Source organism: Xenopus tropicalis, chromosome 7 (genome assembly GCF_000004195.4).
Source record: "Xenopus tropicalis strain Nigerian chromosome 7, UCB_Xtro_10.0, whole genome shotgun sequence".
NCBI classification, from domain to species: domain Eukaryota; kingdom Metazoa; phylum Chordata; class Amphibia; order Anura; family Pipidae; genus Xenopus; species Xenopus tropicalis.
Window position 1 is genome coordinate 29,308,500 of NC_030683.2, and position 18,983 is coordinate 29,327,482.

The 18,983-nt window shown below is 41.2% G+C and overlaps 1 protein-coding gene across 1 annotated transcript; it reads left to right on the plus strand.

Annotated features, from left to right (window-relative positions):
- Window positions 1-462: 462 nt before the first annotated feature.
- actr1a (ARP1 actin related protein 1 homolog A) lies at window positions 463-10,240 on the plus strand. The gene is made up of 11 exons (NM_001170502.1): window positions 463-543; window positions 4,290-4,354; window positions 4,446-4,521; window positions 4,947-5,072; window positions 5,850-5,974; window positions 6,058-6,274; window positions 7,231-7,323; window positions 7,945-8,119; window positions 8,705-8,766; window positions 9,005-9,045; window positions 9,616-10,240. Exons 1-11 carry the CDS (start codon window positions 496-498, stop codon window positions 9,716-9,718), a joined length of 1,131 nt encoding a protein of 376 aa, NP_001163973.1. The 5' UTR covers window positions 463-495; the 3' UTR covers window positions 9,719-10,240.
- The last annotated feature ends 8,743 nt before the right edge of the window (window positions 10,241-18,983 follow it).

An 18,983-nucleotide genomic window follows, 5' to 3' on the forward strand; every position in this document is an offset into this window, starting at 1 on the left:
CCCTACTACACCTGCTATCCCACAGCCACAGTCCCTTCCCAGAGGCTATTATCCCCCCACTGTTACTATAGGCACCATCTCTCCCTACTATACCTGCTATCCCACAGCCCCAGTCCCTTCCCAGAGGCTATTATCCCCCCACTGCTACTATAGGCACCATCTCTCCCTACTATACCTGCTATCCCACAGCCACAGTCCCTTCCCAGAGGCTATTATCCCCACTGCTACTATAGGCACCATCTCTCTCTACTACTCCGCAGTGCTCGGAGTCTAGAGCAGCAAGCCATGCTCGTTTGCAGCCCCAAAGACTCCGTGTTCCCAGCACATCCGGCATCTCCACACACTACCTGCCCCCACAATCCTAATTCCCGCCTCCCCCTTTCTCTGACAGACTGAGGATTGCGTATCACTACCACGTGACTATCCATTCTCCCTGGGTTGCACATGCGCAGAAGCGGATAGCGCCGGCCCGTCAGCTTCTGGAAGGAAGCCGCCATGGAGTCATACGATGTGATTGCAAACCAGCCCGTAGTGATTGACAATGTAAGTAACACGGCGTAGCTTGTGCATAACGAGTATTTATGTTATTCGCAGGCATTGCCTTGGTCTTGTGCCGAACGGTACTCCGTATCCTATTTTTCCCTTTGTCATAGCAACCGCACCCCTCTTGTCTGCTGCATTTTTCTGTCTCAGGGCAACATGCACCTCGTTGAGGCTGAGCTTGCGGGACTATTCAATAAACCCCCTATTCCACGACAAAATCATTATTTCTGTGATCTATTTTGAACATTTTGAATGTGTGGTGTCGGCTCAACCCAACCTGCTGTCGCGTCAGAGAATATTAGGGGATGAAAGGGTGTGGCAGATATTGCAATGAAGCATTCGGATTGGTGGAGATAGTTGTCGCTCAAACTAAGGGTGGCTGGCTGGTGTGAATGAGCTCAGCGGGCCGCTCCCTGCTCTGTGATTGGTACCCGGCGTGACGTGCACTTCATTTTCCAGTTGTGATTGGTGGAATTTTGTGGAGGGGTGGTACTTCATGGCCCGGGTGTGGAAGGATGGGGTTCACTATGATGTGCCTAAAGACTGCACGTTATGTATTTTATTTTAGCTTTCCTATTAACCCTTGATGGGATGATAGAAATAGTATTTTATAGCAGTGGCGTCAGTCAGATTCCTGGAGTAGTGCATCAGCAGTGCCAATGCTGAGCATTTCCTGTTTATAGGCCTGTGAGAGACGCTGCGGAGACTTCACATGAGCAAAGGACTGTAGGGTGTTTTTTTAAATTTACCTTTCTTATTCTGTGGGCCAGACTGCTGACACATTGTCCATTTAAAATAAAATTGCCCTGCAGATTAAATAGAAATTGTCATTTGATTGTCAAGCAGTCGATGCCCTGCTATTTGAAATGAGCTCATACACATTGAGATTCACTTGTTTGGTGAGGGCACCAAGGCAGATCTCTCCTGATGTGGTTACCCATGTGTTGGGCCAAATAGGGCTAATGAGAATATTGGGCCAAATAGGGCTAATGAGAATATTGGGCCAAATAGGGCTAATGAGAATATTGGGCCAAATAGGGCTAATGAGAATATTGGGCCAAATAGGGCTAATGAGAATATTGGGCCAGATAGGGCTAATGAGAATATTGGGCCAAATGGGGCTAATGAGAATATTGGGCCAAATAGGGCTAATGAGAATATTGGGCCAAATAGGGCTAATGAGAATATTGGGCCAAATAGGGCTAATAAGAATATTGGGCCAAATAGGGCTAATGAGAATATTGGGCCAAATGGGGCTAATGAGAATATTGGGCCAAATAGGGCTAATAAGAATATTGGCCCGTGGGTCATTGATCGTATGGTACAGGCCAGGCTACGGAGATACATCAGTAGAGTACCTCATCTTCGCACCAATGAAGTTGGCAGCTTCTATTGGCCTAACTGCTTGTCTTGTGCAAATAGTCCCTGCTTCAGAGACAGCCCCTGACAAAGGCAAATAAAACCCCACATGACGAGTAGTGGGCTGCTGAGCTGACATTGGCTTCATGGGCTACTGGGTAGTGTTGTGTAGTCATAACTAACTGTATGCCCTGCTTTAATGGCAAAATACAGTCAACACTTTAGTTATTTTGAGGGTCAGTACTGACACTGCAGCATTCTAATCAGTTGGCTGCTGGGTTGGTAACTGATGGAGTTCCGCATGTTGCTATTTCATGTTTTTGCTATAAACTATTTTTAAAGGGATTAGTAAATGCAACTGAAAGCAGGATTTGTTTATCCCTTTCTCTAGTTATGACTCCTAAACAACATAGCAGAAGTCAGTTCTTTTGCAGATTTGGCAGCTACATTTTTTCAGGAGGTGGTACCAGCAGTGCAGAGAATGTAAAATATCCAGACAGATACAGCATTTCATAGCATGTACATTTCCAAATGACTTTAGAAACATTTGGAACATTTCTAATAAATGGATGTCAGAAAATGCAGCTGCTTAGAATGATATTTTCATTCACTATGCAAGAAACAGTTGTGTGGTATAGGAATTAGTCAGTAAGTGAAACAGTGTACTTGTTTGGGTATAAATACATGTAGCTTGTTTGTGATTGTTGGAATTTATTTGCCAGCACAAGACCAACCCCCCTCCCTCACAGATCTTGAACAGTGTCAGTATAGTGGCCAGTTAGTAGACTCATCACCCTTGTTCCTTATAGCCTGTATAGTTTGTAGCCTTGTGTATGTACACTGTGTGGAGGGTATTCGAACACCTGCCTGTCCAACATCTCATTCCTAAACCAAGGGGATAAAGTTATGTTGGTCCTTGTTTTGCTGCTATACCCATCTCTGCTGAGACACATCGGAACATGGGTGAGCCTTGCTTCCAGTCAGCTATAAGAGTATCAGTGAGATTGGGCAGTGATGTTGGGGATCAGGCCTGGGACTCTGTTTCGCGTTTCATGCCACAGGTGTTCAGTTGGTTTTAGGTCAGGGTTCCGTGCAGGCCAATCAAATTGCTCCATTTTCATTTCAGGAAGCCCATTCTCTACAGACCTGGGCAAGGGGGCATTATTGTGCTGAAACGTGAAGCAACCTTCCCCAGACTATTACCACAATAAAGCATAGAATTGTCAAGAATATCATTGAATGCTATAGCTTTAAGTTTTGCTTCTACTGGAAACGGGCCCAAGCCATGCGAGACAACCCAGACCATGATTCTTCCTCCACTAAACTTTACCTGTGGTATTATGTGTTCATGCAAGAAGTGATCTCCTAGATCTGCCAAACCCATACTTTTCTGTCAGACTGCCAAAGGGTAAATGCAGTTTATCACTCCAGATGGCCAGCCTACTCTTGGCATTGCCCATGGTGACGTTAGGTGTGTTTGTCTATGATGGATCATAAAAACCCCACAATCCTTACAAATAGTTCTTGTGCTGATATTGTTTCCAGATACAGTAAGTAAGAGTGAGTATTCCAACTGATGTCATGTCATTTAGAAAGAGGGTGCATGTCATTTGCATAGCCTTTCGCTAAAATTAGTCTGGATACTATTGGCCATATAGTGTATATGGTCATGAAACTCCGTTTTAATATCTTATATGTTACATTTTTTTCAGCAAGGGGTTTGTTTTTTGCTCTAAGAGCCCCTAATTTTAATTTTTTTATTTTGTATACAGTTCTGTGCTTATATAGCAAAGTTACTCTGCCTGTCAGAACACAGTGCTGCCCGTTGGAACTATAAGGGCAGCGCCTATAAGAACCATGTCTTTGGATTGGAGTGCTACCTCATTGAGTAACTAAGGGAACTGGTTCATATACACAGACAGAGATAAAATAATGTGGTAGTAATAAAACTTACAGGTCAAAGGAACAGGCAGATAAAGACTGGCATTTTATCATGATTAAGCACAGTACATCATGCGTTGGAAAACCTCCTATTTGTTCTCCATGTGGTGCCCTAGATATTCTTGGAACTATTTCTGAATGTCTAATGCTCTGACTAAATGTTCTAACTAAAACTTGGACCTCTAAAGGGGGTTTGAACGAAAAAAGTCCAACAACTAAATTATATAGAATGGCTCAACTAAGTGTAACAGCATGGCAGCATACTGTACTGTTCTTGCTTGCGTGACTTTGTATGGGGTTTCCCCTTTGTATAACTGGTACTGTGGTCATATTTTATACAACAAATGTATTCTGTGTTATACATGTACCCTGGGGCCTTACTTAAATGTGCCGTTTTAATGGAATATATGAGACATTCTTTAATAACAAAACCTACTTCTATATAGGGGTCTGGAGTCATCAAAGCTGGTTTTGCAGGGGACCAAATCCCAAAGTATTGCTTTCCAAACTAGTGAGTATCCTATGCTGTTGGTGGTCTTTTTCTATTGCAAGGCCATTATGAAATAAATATAACCTTATTATGTTTTTTTGGTTTTTTTCAGTGTGGGAAGGCCCAAACATATCCGAGTCATGGCTGGTGCCCTGGAGGGAGATTTGTTTATCGGACCAAAGGCAGAGGTAAAGATTTAAGGTGGCCATACACTATAAGATCTCTCGTTTGGGGACACCGATATGCCCACGGTGCGCAATATTGGAGTAATCCAGCTGTTTTGCGCTCGGGCCAATCAAATTACAATGATGGGAATAGGACCTGTCAGAGCAAGGACCGCATCAGTGAGAAAATGCGGTTCCCGATCTGATGGGAAAATCAAATCTGCCCTATCGATATCTGCCCAATTTTAGGCCATATATAGCTAAGGTAGGGTGATGCCCATACACTTTCAGATAAACTGCAGAATCAATCTGAATCAGCAGCTTAAATCTGCCCATGTATGGCCACCTTTACTTGTGATCTCTTAAAACTTAGTAGTTTTATGTGGCACTCTGACTCTGTCGTAGGTAGGTAGCTGTCATATATTTATTTCATTATTTTATGCTCTTAGGAGCACAGGGGCCTTCTCTCAATCCGTTACCCCATGGAGCATGGAATAGTAAAGGACTGGAATGACATGGAACGTATCTGGCAATATGTCTATTCAAAAGACCAGCTGCAGACATTCTCTGAGGAGGTACAGTCTTGGATTCTAATATTCTTTCTGCCTGCCTTACTGTTGACATTAATTTAAGGATTAAGAGTTATTGGTTGGGGTGGTGATTCAAGGTGTGCAAGACCCAGGCTGCAGCATTCTCCCTGTATTCAGAATGCAGCTGGGGCCTGTGTTTAACAGGGTTTAGTTGTCTAGTTGAATCTACACATAAAGCATTTTAGCCATAAAAATACATTTCTGACAAGCATGTTCTTAATGTTGATGCTGTCATTAAGGTTGGGTAACAGTGGCCCAAAGTTCCTGATGCATATGTTTTTTGAAGGGATACTATACAGGTATGGGATCCATTATTTGGAAACTCATTATCCAGAAAGTTCCATATTATGGGAAGGCCATCTCCCATAGACTCCATTATTATAAGTACATCTAATTTTTCAAAATGATTTAATTTTTCTCTGCAATAATAAAACAGTACCTTGTACTTGATCCCAGCTAAGTTACAAACAATCCTTATTGGAGGCAAAACAATCTTATTGGGTTTGATGAATGTTTAAATGATCTTTTAAATAAGAGAAAGATCCCTTATCTTGGAAACCCCAGGTCCCAAGCATTCTGGATAACAGGTCCCATACCTCTACTCATCAGCTTAGTGTTTGAAAACAATAAATGTATGACTTTAAGCCTTTCCCTTTCTGACTGGTTCAGGGAAGCACACTTCCCATACCACAGAATAGAACCTTTATTCAGTGTAATGTATATCTTGTTTATGTAACTGCCCTCTCTGTACATTCCCTACAGCATCCTGTGCTACTGACAGAAGCTCCTTTGAACCCCCGTAAAAATCGCGAAAGAGCAGCAGAAGTTTTCTTTGAAACATTTAATGTTCCGGCACTGTTTATCTCCATGCAGGCTGTGCTGAGTCTGTGAGTACAAACTCTGTTTTAGAGTTATACCAATGTATATGTAACAGTTTCTCTTACCCTTGTTTTATGTTGCTGGATTTTAGCTACGCAACAGGGAGGACAACAGGGGTTGTTCTGGACTCTGGAGATGGCGTGACTCATGCAGTTCCCATTTATGAAGGATTTGCCATGCCTCATTCAATCATGAGGATCGACATTGCAGGCAGAGATGTTTCCCGTTTCCTGCGTCTTTACCTCCGGAAAGAAGGCTATGATTTCCACACCTCAGCGGAATTTGAAATTGTGAAAACCATCAAGGAGGTTCATAGTCTATATTTATATCAACATGTTATGACTTTTGTTATTCTCATGTGGTTTTATTACTGGCCCCAGCCTACAAAGCAATTGGCATCAGAAATCTAAACCAGGGCTCATTGGCTGAATTGTAGGGACACTGTATACCTATTTTTTTTTTTTTACCTTATTATGTGTCTAATGGTATATTAAGTTTAATTTGCTGTATTTTACCCTGCACTGGTATAAAAGTTTGGTACAGAGGCTTGAATATAGCCATGTTGGCAGCTATTCAAATTGAAATAGGGCACGTGTACATAGCAACATAACAATATATAAGCTCTGTGGAATACAAAGGTATTAGTACTTAACCACGGAGATAAACAGGGGTTAAACGGGTAGATTGCAATTTACTGTTAGTAGTGCATTTACTGTTAGTATGATGGAGGTTTTCATTTATTTAGCTTTTTGTTAAGAATCTCTAGAAATGCAGCAGCTAATTGCTAGAGTCCAACTGGTTTAAATTAAAGACTGGAATATAAATATAAGTGGGCCAAATAAAAAGATAAGTAATAAAAAGTAACAATAACAGTAACATTTTTGCCTTACAGAGCAATAGTATTTTGACTGCTGGGGTCTGTGGCCCCATTTGAATGCTGGAAATAGGCAGAAGAAGGCAAAAAATAAATACAAAAACATGGTTAAAAAAATTAAGATCAATTGAAAAGTTATTTAAAGTGTTATTCGTGGCTCTCTATAGAATTATAGAATAAATGGTCTCATTTAAGGAATTAAAACATATTTGTAGTTGCTGGTTGGACAGATACTAAACTTTGTACTTTATTGTTTCTTTAAGACAAGTATTTTGGGAGCATATTTGCACCATATATTGTAACTAAAAAGCTATTTTATAAAAACTAAATTATTTAAAATTGTTTCATTGTGATATATAAACAAGTTTCTCTTTTCCATTTCATATGCAGCGAGCATGTTACTTGTCAATAAATCCCCAGAAAGATGAGACACTGGAAACTGAAAAGGCTCAATACTACTTACCCGATGGCAGCACTATTGAGGTGGGTTTGCCTTTGTTATAACTGTGAGGCTGGCTGCTCTCTGCTAAAATTCATGCACTTTGTTTTATGAAAGACTTTTATACATTTATAAAAAAAAAAAAAAAAAAAAAAAAAAAAAAAGTATTTTTACCCTTGTTTCTTCATTAACATGACTTACACTGAAGTAAAAATGGGAGAGATGAATTTTAAAGTAAAGAAGGTAAAACATAACGCCCAATAGTATTTCATATTTGGCGGATACAGCTTTGGCAGCTTGTAGAGCTGTTATTAGCCGCTTGCATTGCTCTGGAGCAGCTTTGCATTATTATATTTTTTAGTATGATGTATTAAATAGCACATATCAGTTCTATAATGTTAAAAGGGAAAAGGCATAGAAATTGTAATGTTTCTTTAACTATTCATACTCATAAACGGCTCCATTTACAGTTATACTGCTGAATAAATTAGGCAAAGATTGTAGGGAATAGCTTAATACAGTCTGCTAATACTACTACTAAAAAAAAAAAACCATGTATTCTTTATTAGGGGGGTGCCATAGTGTTGGCTGTTAGTTTCAATATCAGCAGCTGCTGTCTCCCTTGTATTCATACTGTCTGCTTCACTTTCTTTTTCACCAACCAGATTGGCCCAGCCCGATTCAGAGCCCCAGAATTGCTTTTCCGACCAGATCTGATAGGGGAGGAGTGTGAGGGAATCCACGAGGTGTTAGTATTTGCCATTCAGAAATCGGACATGGACCTGAGGCGAACGCTGTTTTCCAACATAGTATTATCTGGCGGATCCACACTTTTTAAAGGTCTGTTATAGAAAATGGGTATTGTAATTGCTGGAAAATGTAAATTAAATATATCACCAAACTTGGCCAGTCTTAGGGGTATGTTCCTTATTTGGAGTCTGTTGAATACATCTGCCAAAACAAAGAAGCATGATAGCCTCTATAATGTATGGCTTTGCTGTAAAATATCAATGACTGTAAAATCACAAGACTTTGAATGGACTCTTTGTAATTAGAAGTGTAATGCTACACTTCCCACAGTTACATGTTACTCAGCAGATGGAACATTTTATAAAGAAGAGCTTCAGTTAGCTGGCCCTAATGATATAATGGTTAAATGGCAGATCAGAACATAGGAACATGTTCTGATATCCCCTTCACACTAAACCTGCCATTTCACCACTATATAAGTTTGTCACAAACTACTCCAGTACACAGACTATGAGCAGCACAGTATTTTCACATCTTGGTTAATAGCCCATTGGGGCAAAAATAAGAACTTCCATGTTGGTCTTTGGTAATTTATGCAAGTTAAAATATAGGACAACATATTAAATCTATGTATATTGCTGCTGACCCCTATAAATAAATATTTTTCTTTTCCAGGTTTTGGAGACAGACTTTTAAGTGAAGTGAAAAAATTAGCACCAAAAGATGTCAAAATAAGAGTAAGTGATTCCTCAAAGTCTCTCTGCCAGGCAGGATTTAAACCTTATTAAAGTCAAGGATCTGTTCCTTTTCTAGTACCCACAGCTCCCCTATACTGGGATCTTTGTTCTTTTACTTTGTTCTTATGGTCCTGAGAATTCCAGCTTGGGCTAGCTCTACCTGTCCAATTGGGAGGAGGTTCACATACACATGTAATGAAAGGCTGATCCTTACATGGTTTACTTGTTTTTCTTTTAGATATCAGCTCCTCAGGAGAGATTATATTCCACTTGGATTGGGTAAGTTTTCTTTACTTTAGTTTGTATCATTATACAGATGCATTAGACCTTAGTGTTATGATGTTTGGAGGCACTGCCCTAGACTGTTTACTCTTGCTCTGAATTGGCAGCCAGAATGCAGGCTCCCTAACGTGGGATTGCACCATTAAGGCCGTGACACATGGGGAGATTAGTCGCGCCGCAACAAATCTCCGTTGTCACAGGCGACTAATCTCCCCACAATGCCCTTGCCTGTGGGATGCATACATGGCGCCGCGATTTTCCGAAGTGCCGAGGTTTCCTCTCACGGCGACTTTGGCAAATCACGGCACCACGTATGCCATCCCACCGGCGATTTTCATTCTAGCCGGTGTGATGGCATTGCGAGGAGATTAGTCGCCCGCGACAACGGAGATTTGTCACAGCACGACTAATCTCCCCATGTATCCCTGCCCTTAGAGCAGGTCACAATTCACAATAAGCCCAGCATGTTGGCTTTAATTAGTGAGTCTGTATTTTTTAGGAAGTGTATAATGCAAATGGCAGTGTGCAGTACTGAGCCAGTTCCTTTTTATCATTTTCTCTTTCTAGTGGTTCTATTTTGGCATCACTGGATACCTTTAAGAAAATGTGGGTGTCAAAGAAGGAATATGAAGAAGACGGAGCCAGGGCGATCCATAGGAAAACCTTCTAACGTCCCGAAAGACCCAGTCTCTTTATCTGTCCACTAAGTTTAAAACTCGCTTTCCAGAGTATGAGAGTGTCCACGGGAGATGACTGTGGTGGGTGGGTGTGTATGTATGTGTCTGTATGCGCTCTCCAGCATGCCAAGAAATGGTCTCATGAGGGGGAAAAGATCTGATATTTATAAAGGCCAGCAGAGATCCAAGGAGAAGAAAGCCTTTATTCCATTCCTATTTATGTTTATTATGTTGCTGCAGGGTTTGTACTCTGCCTGTTGCATATTGGCGCAGCAGGGTGACATACCTGTAAGCTAGAACATGAAGGATCCCACTGTAGTCAGAGTATGCACAGTGGCTCGAGCCATGGTCACTTGCTGACCTGCACTTAAATCGCCTTCCTGGCTTCTAGATAATTAACATTGACTTGAGTCTACAAAGCAAAATTGTCCTGCCCAACTGGTTTGAGAAACACAATTTTAGGAAATATTTCTACTGCATGATAATAAATGAACGGAACAGTTCAATACTTAAAACTTGTTGTCTTGTTAACATGACCTCCAGGTACTGAATTCAAGGTTCTTTTCATCTTGGCCCTTCCCAGTCACAGGGGGTGATTTTATTTGTTATCACTTACTGGTATCTTCCATCACTTGTTCTCTTCCAGTTGTGCATATATCATTTAGAGCGTAGGTTTCTCAGTCAGTGTGTATGAATACCCTGGAAAGATTGGAGTGTAGATCACAAATCACAAAGCTGTGGCTCTCCAGCTTCTGTAGGATTCTGGGAACAACCTCTGGAAAGCCATGGGCTGGAGATCCATAATGTTGTAGAGACTATTGGCTTGTAGCTGCATATTAGCCCCCCCCTCACCTTGGCATGCATTCCCAGCATACCTCTTGGAAAGTCTGCGCTGGAGACATGTATATTTATTGTCAGCTTTACACTAACGTAACATTTATGAACTATAAGTGCTCTTGCCTTACATATCCAAAATAGATTTGGGCTTGTGGAGATTTGGTAGATTAGTACATCCATCCATTTGTAGACAGTGTTGTTTTATGACCCCCCTATCAATATATCGTATGTTGTAGGACGATAATGTATAAAGGGCCTTACTCGAAGAATGTGGGAATAGCAGCTATTTCCTTTGTGTACAGAAATCTATGGTAGAGAGTATGGGCCAAACTTCATCTTTGCCTGTGTGGCGTTTAATGTAAAAAGTCTAACTTTTCCTAAAATGAACCACCGAGATTTCCAAGACTGATTATTAAATACATAATGACTGAGGAACAAATCCTGAAATATTAAGTAAATCGTAGACTTTCTGCATGTAACCTTAAGCAGCAGCACCTCCACTTATTTATATATGTATATATTATCTAACCACTAAGCTAACGCTTATAACTGGCCATACCCACTGCTTGACTGAAGCCTACTGCAACAGGGGTGGCAGTTACCCTGGACTGCATGGACCACTTAATTATACTTAACCTTCTTGGTGGGCCAGCACATTTGTACAAGATAGGCCACGGCTTAGCACAACACCAGTATTCGTAAGCCGAATGTGATCTGCAGGCCATGTGTTAGGATTGGATAGCGCTATCAAATGGTTGCTGGCTAGTACAGCCGTAGATGATGTATGTGCCGCTGGCGTCAGTATTTATGCTCCTAGAAATGGTTAGGATTTTAATATATTACCCTTTTTAAATCACAATTTTATGAATCAGGTGCAGGGGAGAATAACATTCACCTCTAAGGCTTTGCTGCTGTTGGTAACGGCGGTTCCAGAGCAGTACGGACTGTGGGGATAATGGCCGCTGTGTTTGTATTGTTGCTTTGTACTGTCCACTTGTAATCTACATACCATGTGTATGACGATAAAAAAACTGGCATCCATTTTTACATTGCCCTTGATGATCTGTGCGTCGGATACCTTGGCTGGGAACATTGTGAGCAGCTTGTAAGCCCATGTACCAGGTTCTGACTTGTTTCTCTAGCCCTGTTCTGTGGCAGGAAAACTGGCATTTGTAGGTGCTGGGAAGGCTAGCACGGCTGGATTTCTTTTCTGAAAACCTTGCTCTTTAACAGATGTTAGTGCAGGATTGTAAGAGAGTCTTGGAGGCAATTGGTCACCTTTTGTGTTTTCCTTATACACAGTGCCAACATCTGCTGCTGCTTCTTGTGGTGCAACTTGTCAGAGAGGGGGAGCAGACTAAGTGATTAGCATCAGTCTGCCCTGCGGTACCCACCAAACAGCTGAAATATGGCCTCAATATGGTCCCTCTAGTTAAAGGGGTACTTCAACTTATAAATTGCCTACAAGCAACTTTCACTTGGTCTACATTTCTTTATATTACTAAATTATTTGGCTGAAGGTAGCCATACACAGAAAGATCCGCTCTTTTGCTGAGGTCGCCAAAAGAGAGGATCTTCCCCCAATATGAGAGTATAGCAGTCAAATCACATTGAGGGGATGTAGGCTATAGCATCATGAGCCAACAGCTCCTCACTTTGACAGGATTTTTAAACCTGTTTGATTGACATCTAGCCGATTTTCCGTCAGATATCAGCCCTGTAGGCCTGTCTGAGGGCCCCATAACATGGGCCGATAAGCTGCTGACTCTGTGGCCGTGTATGGCCACCCTTAGACATCTGCTGACAAGTTCTGCTTCTTATTTACATGTATTTATAAAGCACCAACATATTCTGCAGCGCTGTACAAAATAAGTGTTAAGAGGTAAAGAGGGCCCTGCCCAAAAGAGCTTACAGTCTTAAAGGCAAATGAATAATTTATCTTACTAATCAGACCCTCCCCTTATCATGTTTCCAGCCTGTCATTCAAACTGCTGCCTTGTTACTAGGATAAGTAAGACCCTAGAAACCAGACCCTATATACCTGGTGACATTTCAAACTAGAGCGCTACTAAGCATAAGCAAATTAACTTAATACAATTAAATAAAAAAAAAAAAACCTCAAAATGAAGACCAATTGCAAGCTGTCTTAGAATATAAATATTTAAAAGGTTATTTTAAAATGAATGACCCCTTTTAAGCCTCCTGCTGTACATTATCCCTGGGCATTTCAATTTCAGAGCTACAAATAAATGGGATTGAACCCACCAGTATTGGCCAGGAGGTGCGGAGCAGCAGTGGATCAGTGAGTCTCAGCTCCCAGCAGCATTGCTTATTGCCGACTAACTGCACTCACCTACCTCCCATATACAGTACCTGTACTTACCCCCCTTCCCCAGCATCCTATCTCTGATCTTGTTTGTGTATGTATTGGGCCGCAAGTGTCGCGTGGGTAAAGCAAGTCCCTAGAATTGTGTAATGGCAGCACTAGAACTAACACAGGCCTGACCTAGAATTGGCCAGAGTTTGTCCATCCAGATGTCTATTTCCAGGGTTTTTTTTTTTTATACTGTTAAGAAATGTATATGCAAAGTACTGGTAAAGAAGCTTCTGTAAGTACATGAAATGATAACGGGCCCTGCCTAAATATCTGCTAACCTGGGAAATATGTCATTATGGAACAAAATAAAAAGCTTAAATGTAGAATGGCTGCTTTATTTAATGGGATTTAATATGACCTCTGCCCTAAAGGAGTGTGCCGACTGCATGCTGTAGCCCTGGTTCTGCCGTTGTCTATCCAGTAGGGACGCCTATAAATGAGTATAATTGTAGCTCTAGTGGTTAGGGTGGCACCATGTACTGTTTGACTAACAGCCAGGCTCTCTGGTAGCCTCACACAAGCCTAGTTACAGAGATCATACCCTCTATATTTTACATTAATGCGGCTTTTATAAATAAGCTTGCCTGTACTGGAGGGTTATCCCTAAGCCGCTCAGGCACTAGAGATGAACTCTCGCGTGTTGGTGCTCTCAGTTCTAGAGTCGCCTTTGGAGAACACCCAGTAAGGGCTGTTACACGTATGTGCACCCAAAGCCATGCCCACGTGTACCCATGGGCATTTGGGTCTGCGCTTTTGTGTTTTAACAGCATTTGCCAATATCTGATTGCATGCAATAGACACACGTGTCTGTGAGCTCTACATAGTTACATAGTTACATAGTTACATAGGGTTGAAAAAAGACCTGTGTCCATCAAGTTCAACCCATCCAAGTAAACCCAGCACACCTAACCCACACCTACCAATCTATACTCACATACATAAACTATAAATACAACCACTAGTACTAACTGTAGATATTAGTATCACAATAGCCTTGGATATTCTGATTGATCAAGAACTCATCCAGGCCCCTCTTAAAGGCATTAACAGAATCTGCCATTACCACATCACTAGGAAGGGCATTCCATAACCTCACTGCCCTCACCGTGAAAAACCACCTACGCTGCTTCAAATGGAAGCTCCGTTCCTCTAATCTAAAGGGGTGACCTCTGGTGCGTTGATTGTTTTTATGGGAAAAAAGAACATCCCCCAACTGCCTATAATCCCCTCTAATGTACTTGTACAGAGTAATCATGTCCCCTCGCAAGCGCCTCTTTTCCAGAGAAAACAACCCCAACCTCGACAGTCTAACCTCATAGTTTAAATCTTCCATCCCCTTAACCAGTTTAGTTGCACGTCTCTGCACTCTCTCCAGCTCATTAATATCCTTCTTAAGGACTGGAGCCCAAAACTGCACTGCATACTCAAGGTGAGGCCTTACCAGGGACCTATAAAGGGGCAAAATTATGTTCTCATCCCTTGAGTCAATGCCCTTTTTTATACAAGACAGCACTTTATTTGCTTTAGTAGCCACAGAATGACACTGCCTGGAATTAGACAACTTGTTATCAACAAAAACCCCTAGATCCTTCTCCATTAAGGAAACCCCCAACACACTACCATTCAGTAGATAGTTTGCGTTTATATTATTTCTACCAAAGTGCATAACTTTGCACTTATCAACATTGAACCTCATTTTCCAGTTTGCTGCCCAGTTATCTAATTTTGTCAAATCGCTCTGCAAAGCGGCAGCATCCTGCATGGAACTTATAGTTTTGCACAATTTTGTGTCATCAGCAAAAATAGAAACAATACTGTCTATGCCCACCTCCAGGTCATTAATAAACAAGTTAAACAGCAAAGGCCCAAGGACTGACCCCTGCGGTACTCCACTAACCACACTGGTCCAATTAGAAAATGTTCCATTTACAACCACTCTTTGTACTCTATCCTTCAGCCAGTTCTCTATCCAATTACAAATATTATGTTCTAGGCCAATATTCCTTAATTTGATCATTAACCTTCTGTGAGGTACTGTATCAAACGCTTTAGCAAAGTCCAAGTAGATGACATCAACTGCCATTCCAGCATCAAGGTTCCTACTCACCTCCTCATAAAAGGCAACTAAATTAGTCTGGCAAGATCTGTTACGCATAAAACCATGCTGGCACAAACTAATAGTATTGTGAACTGCAATGTATTCAAGTACCCTATCCCTTATTACCCCTTCCAAAAGTTTTCCTACTACTGATGTCAGACTAACAGGCCTATAGTTTTCAGGCTGAGAACGGGATCCCTTTTTAAATAACGGCACCACATTAGCAATCCGCCAGTCTCTTGGCACCATGCCAGACCTCAATGAATCCTGAAAAATTAAGTGAAGAGGTTTGGCAATCACAGCGCTCAGCTCATTTAATACCCTGGGATGAATCCCATCCGGCCCTGGACCTTTGTTTACCTTTACATGTTCAAGTCTCTTTTGAATTTCCTCCTGAGTGACCCATGCGTCAGTAGCTAAATTACTAGAACTGGGCATATTACAAGGGAAGCCTTCATTATCTGGCTCCTCAGATGTATAGACAGATGAAAAATAAGAGTTCAAAATTTCAGCTTTTTCCCCGTTTTCATCAACCAACGTACCCCCCCGTGATAATAAAGTTCCCACCCCTTCTTGCTTCATTTTTTTACTATTCACATAATTAAAAAATAATTTTGGATTCTTTTTACTCCTAGCAGCAATATCCCTTTCCATCTCTATTTTAGCTTGCCTGATAGCTTTTTTGCATGCTTTATTTGCTTCCTTGTACCTGATGAAAGTTTCTGCTGTCCCAGCTAACTTGAATGCCCTAAAAGCACGTTTTTTCTTACCAACCTCGACAATAACACTTTTATTCAGCCATAAAGGTTTTGCTTTGCGATGCCTCTCCTTGCTTACTAGGGGGATATACTGTTGCGTATACCTACAAAGCAATGTTTTAAAGATGTTCCATTTTCCTTCTGTGTCTAACCCCATGAAAAGCCTTTCCCAGTTGACACATTGCAGAGATGCCCTTATACTGGCAAAGTCTGCACGTCTAAAATTGAGTGTTTTAGTTACTCCCTTATAGCGCTGTCTCTGCAGCATTATCTCAAAGGAGACCATGTTGTGATCACTGTTCCCCAAATGCTCACCCACACAAATGTTAGAGATAAGTTCATTATTATTAGAAATCACCAGGTCCAAAATAGCGTCATTCCTAGTGGGTTCTTGAACTGCCTGAAATAAAAAGTTGTCATTTAGCATATTTACAAACCTACTAGCTTTTTCTGACTTAGCCACCCCATTACTCCAGTCAATGTCCGGATAATTAAAGTCCCCCATAACAACAACTTGACCCAGTTTTGAAGCCTCCTCCATTTGCAACAATAGCTGGGCCTCATCCCCCTCATCTATACGGGGTGGTTTATAACATACACCAATGATCATTTTCTTTGTGACCTTCAGCCCTACTGAAATTTCTACCCAAAGAGATTCGACGTTTTCATTGGTAATGTCTTTATTACATGGCTTTAAGTCTGACTTTACGTAAAGACAAACCCCTCCACCCTTTTTAATCTCTCTGTCCCTCCTAAAAAGTGTATACCCATTTAAATTCACAGCCCAGTCGCATTTATCATCCCACCAGGTCTCAGTGATACCTATTAAATCATAATTTTCAATACATGCAATAGCTTGCAGCTCCCCTAATTTACCCGACAAGCTACGCGCATTAGCCAGCATGCAGCGGAGATTATTACTTCTCCCTCTGATGTTTACATTAGCTAAGGGAGAATTAGAGCTAAGGCAATTATGAGACTGCTTTCCTTGTAACGGAAGCTCCTTATCTGATAAACTATATGCCCCCCTCACTCCTCCCCCACAATCCTAGGCATTTATCTCCCTTTCTATATGAACTGAAGTACTGGGAAGGTCCCATGCACCCAGCAGGTTCTGTACTGATATGTTAAGTAAATGGAAGATCAGTTACACTGACTGACCTGCCAGTGGGCAGAACCCTAGGAAGGGCTTCAACTTCCAGTTCCCCCGATACCAGTGCAATTTTACTGGGCATTTTTGGCTTCCAAAATGAAACTCCGCCCCCGCATTTATTACAACTGATCTTCTCTGATTAATTATGAATTTCACATTACTGCAAGTCTTGCCCCCTTGTCTTTGCCATGTGTTTCCCTGTTAGGCCATTGTATGGAGAATCAGCTTAGCCATGCTTCTGGTCCCTTGTTTTGTATCTTGCACAAGCAAAAAGTGTTGCCTATGGTGCCCAGTCTACACTGAGACCCTTTAAATAAAAACTATTCATATACAAAACGCAGTGTGTGGCATTGTTTTATATTGCAATACCATTGTAATAAGGAACATTACTGTGAAAATGATAAGGGCAGTCAGTAGGGCCAGACCCACCTACTCCCAAACTGTGCCTGAGATAAAGGGAGGTTGTGACCCCCAATGTGTGGGAAGTCTTGATGCTCAGCACAAAGCAAGGTGCAGATATGCATGGAACCCATTGTGATATCAGCTCATATTGTATTCTAATGAAACCCTTCTGGCACTGCCCAGCAGCTTTATTAATAAGGAGCAATAAATAAAGCTCAGAAATATCATGTAGTACTTCAAAAATGAACTAAGCTAAAAATAAATACGATTAGAAATACTCTTTTATATTCTGAGCTTGCCCTTGGTTCAGCAGCCCTATAACAGTTATTATCAAAGTTGTGTACAGGTATGTGCCATATTGGCATTGCACATGCTCAGTGTGTTCTGGGCTAGGCTTAACATTAGCAGAAAGTGAGGTTACATCGTTTTCCAGACAGGGCTGTTTATTAATCATTTCTGAAGCAGAACTTGCTGGTTTCTGTTCTGTAATGTGAATCTGGATTAACTTTCCATCAGTCCCTAAAATCAGGTCACTAACAGCAGCACAGACTAACTGGCATGTTGTAGAAGTTAAATCTTTCTTAAGGGAATGGATGCAGAATAAAAGAACTAAAAAGACCTTAACATCCATTCATATAATGGGCAGACATTCCTATGAACTTCCAAAGCCTTGCACTACTGTACAGATAGGCAGTCTTGTAAAGTAAAGTAAATTCAGTGTATGGACCATGGGGTTTCTAAATCACAGAAGCCATATTATGAAGCCATTTAGAAAATAAAGTAGTTGACATGGGGAACTATTGGAAGGGCTCGCAGCAGTGACAAGAAGGGCTCAGCTGGAGGTGATCATTTGGGAGAACGCAAATTTGGTTTTCTGAAAGTCTAGCTTTGTTAGTGGTAGGGGTAAAACCTGTTGCCCTAGATATTCTTGGTGTTATATGGCTGATACCAGAACCAGACAAATTAGGCCCTGGCATTTTAAGTGCAGAGAGACCCAAAGAGCCCCCACCAGCCCAATAAAAAGTGACTATCTTACAGCAGCCCCTCTGGCATTTGCCGGAATCCACAGACTGCCAAAACATTTTATAACCACTGCCCTAGGGTTTCCAAAACACAGATGCATTAGTTAAAGAGTATTTGCTACCAATGTATATGTATTCCTTTGATTGACCATTAGATGGCAGTATTTTGCATGGCAAAGCAGACAGACACTGTGCTGCAACTCCCACTTATGCAAAGTCAAATGGAACTGAAAGGGGTTGGTTTACCTTGAGGGTAGCTTTAGTATGTTATAAAATGGTCTTGTTTTTTAGCAACTTTTGAATTAATATTGTACTTTTTATTACTTATCATTCTTCTTAGGCCTCTCCTATTCATTTTTCCAGTCTCTCTTTCAAATTAAATTGGTCCCTAGCACCCAGATATCTGCCAAAATCCCAAACTGAAGAGCTCCTGAACAATAAAGCTAAATAATTCAAAAACTGCAAATAAAAAATGAAGACCAACTGCAAACTGTATCAGAATAGCACTCTCTACATCATACTAAAAGTTAATTTCAATGTGAACAACCTGTTGAAGTTTTTGGGTCACACAATTTTTCCTAAACTTAACATAATGGGATTCTACCATGAAA

Bases quoted from the DNA above. Each gene is read 5' to 3' on its own strand.
- actr1a (NM_001170502.1), top strand. From the start codon at position 496: ATGGAGTCATACGATGTGATTGCAAACCAGCCCGTAGTGATTGACAAT. The intron at 4,355-4,445 runs GTGAGTATCCTA...GGTTTTTTTCAG, and splicing joins AAGTATTGCTTTCCAAACTA to TGTGGGAAGGCCCAAACATA. The intron at 8,767-9,004 runs GTAAGTGATTCC...TTTTTCTTTTAG, and splicing joins CAAAAGATGTCAAAATAAGA to ATATCAGCTCCTCAGGAGAG.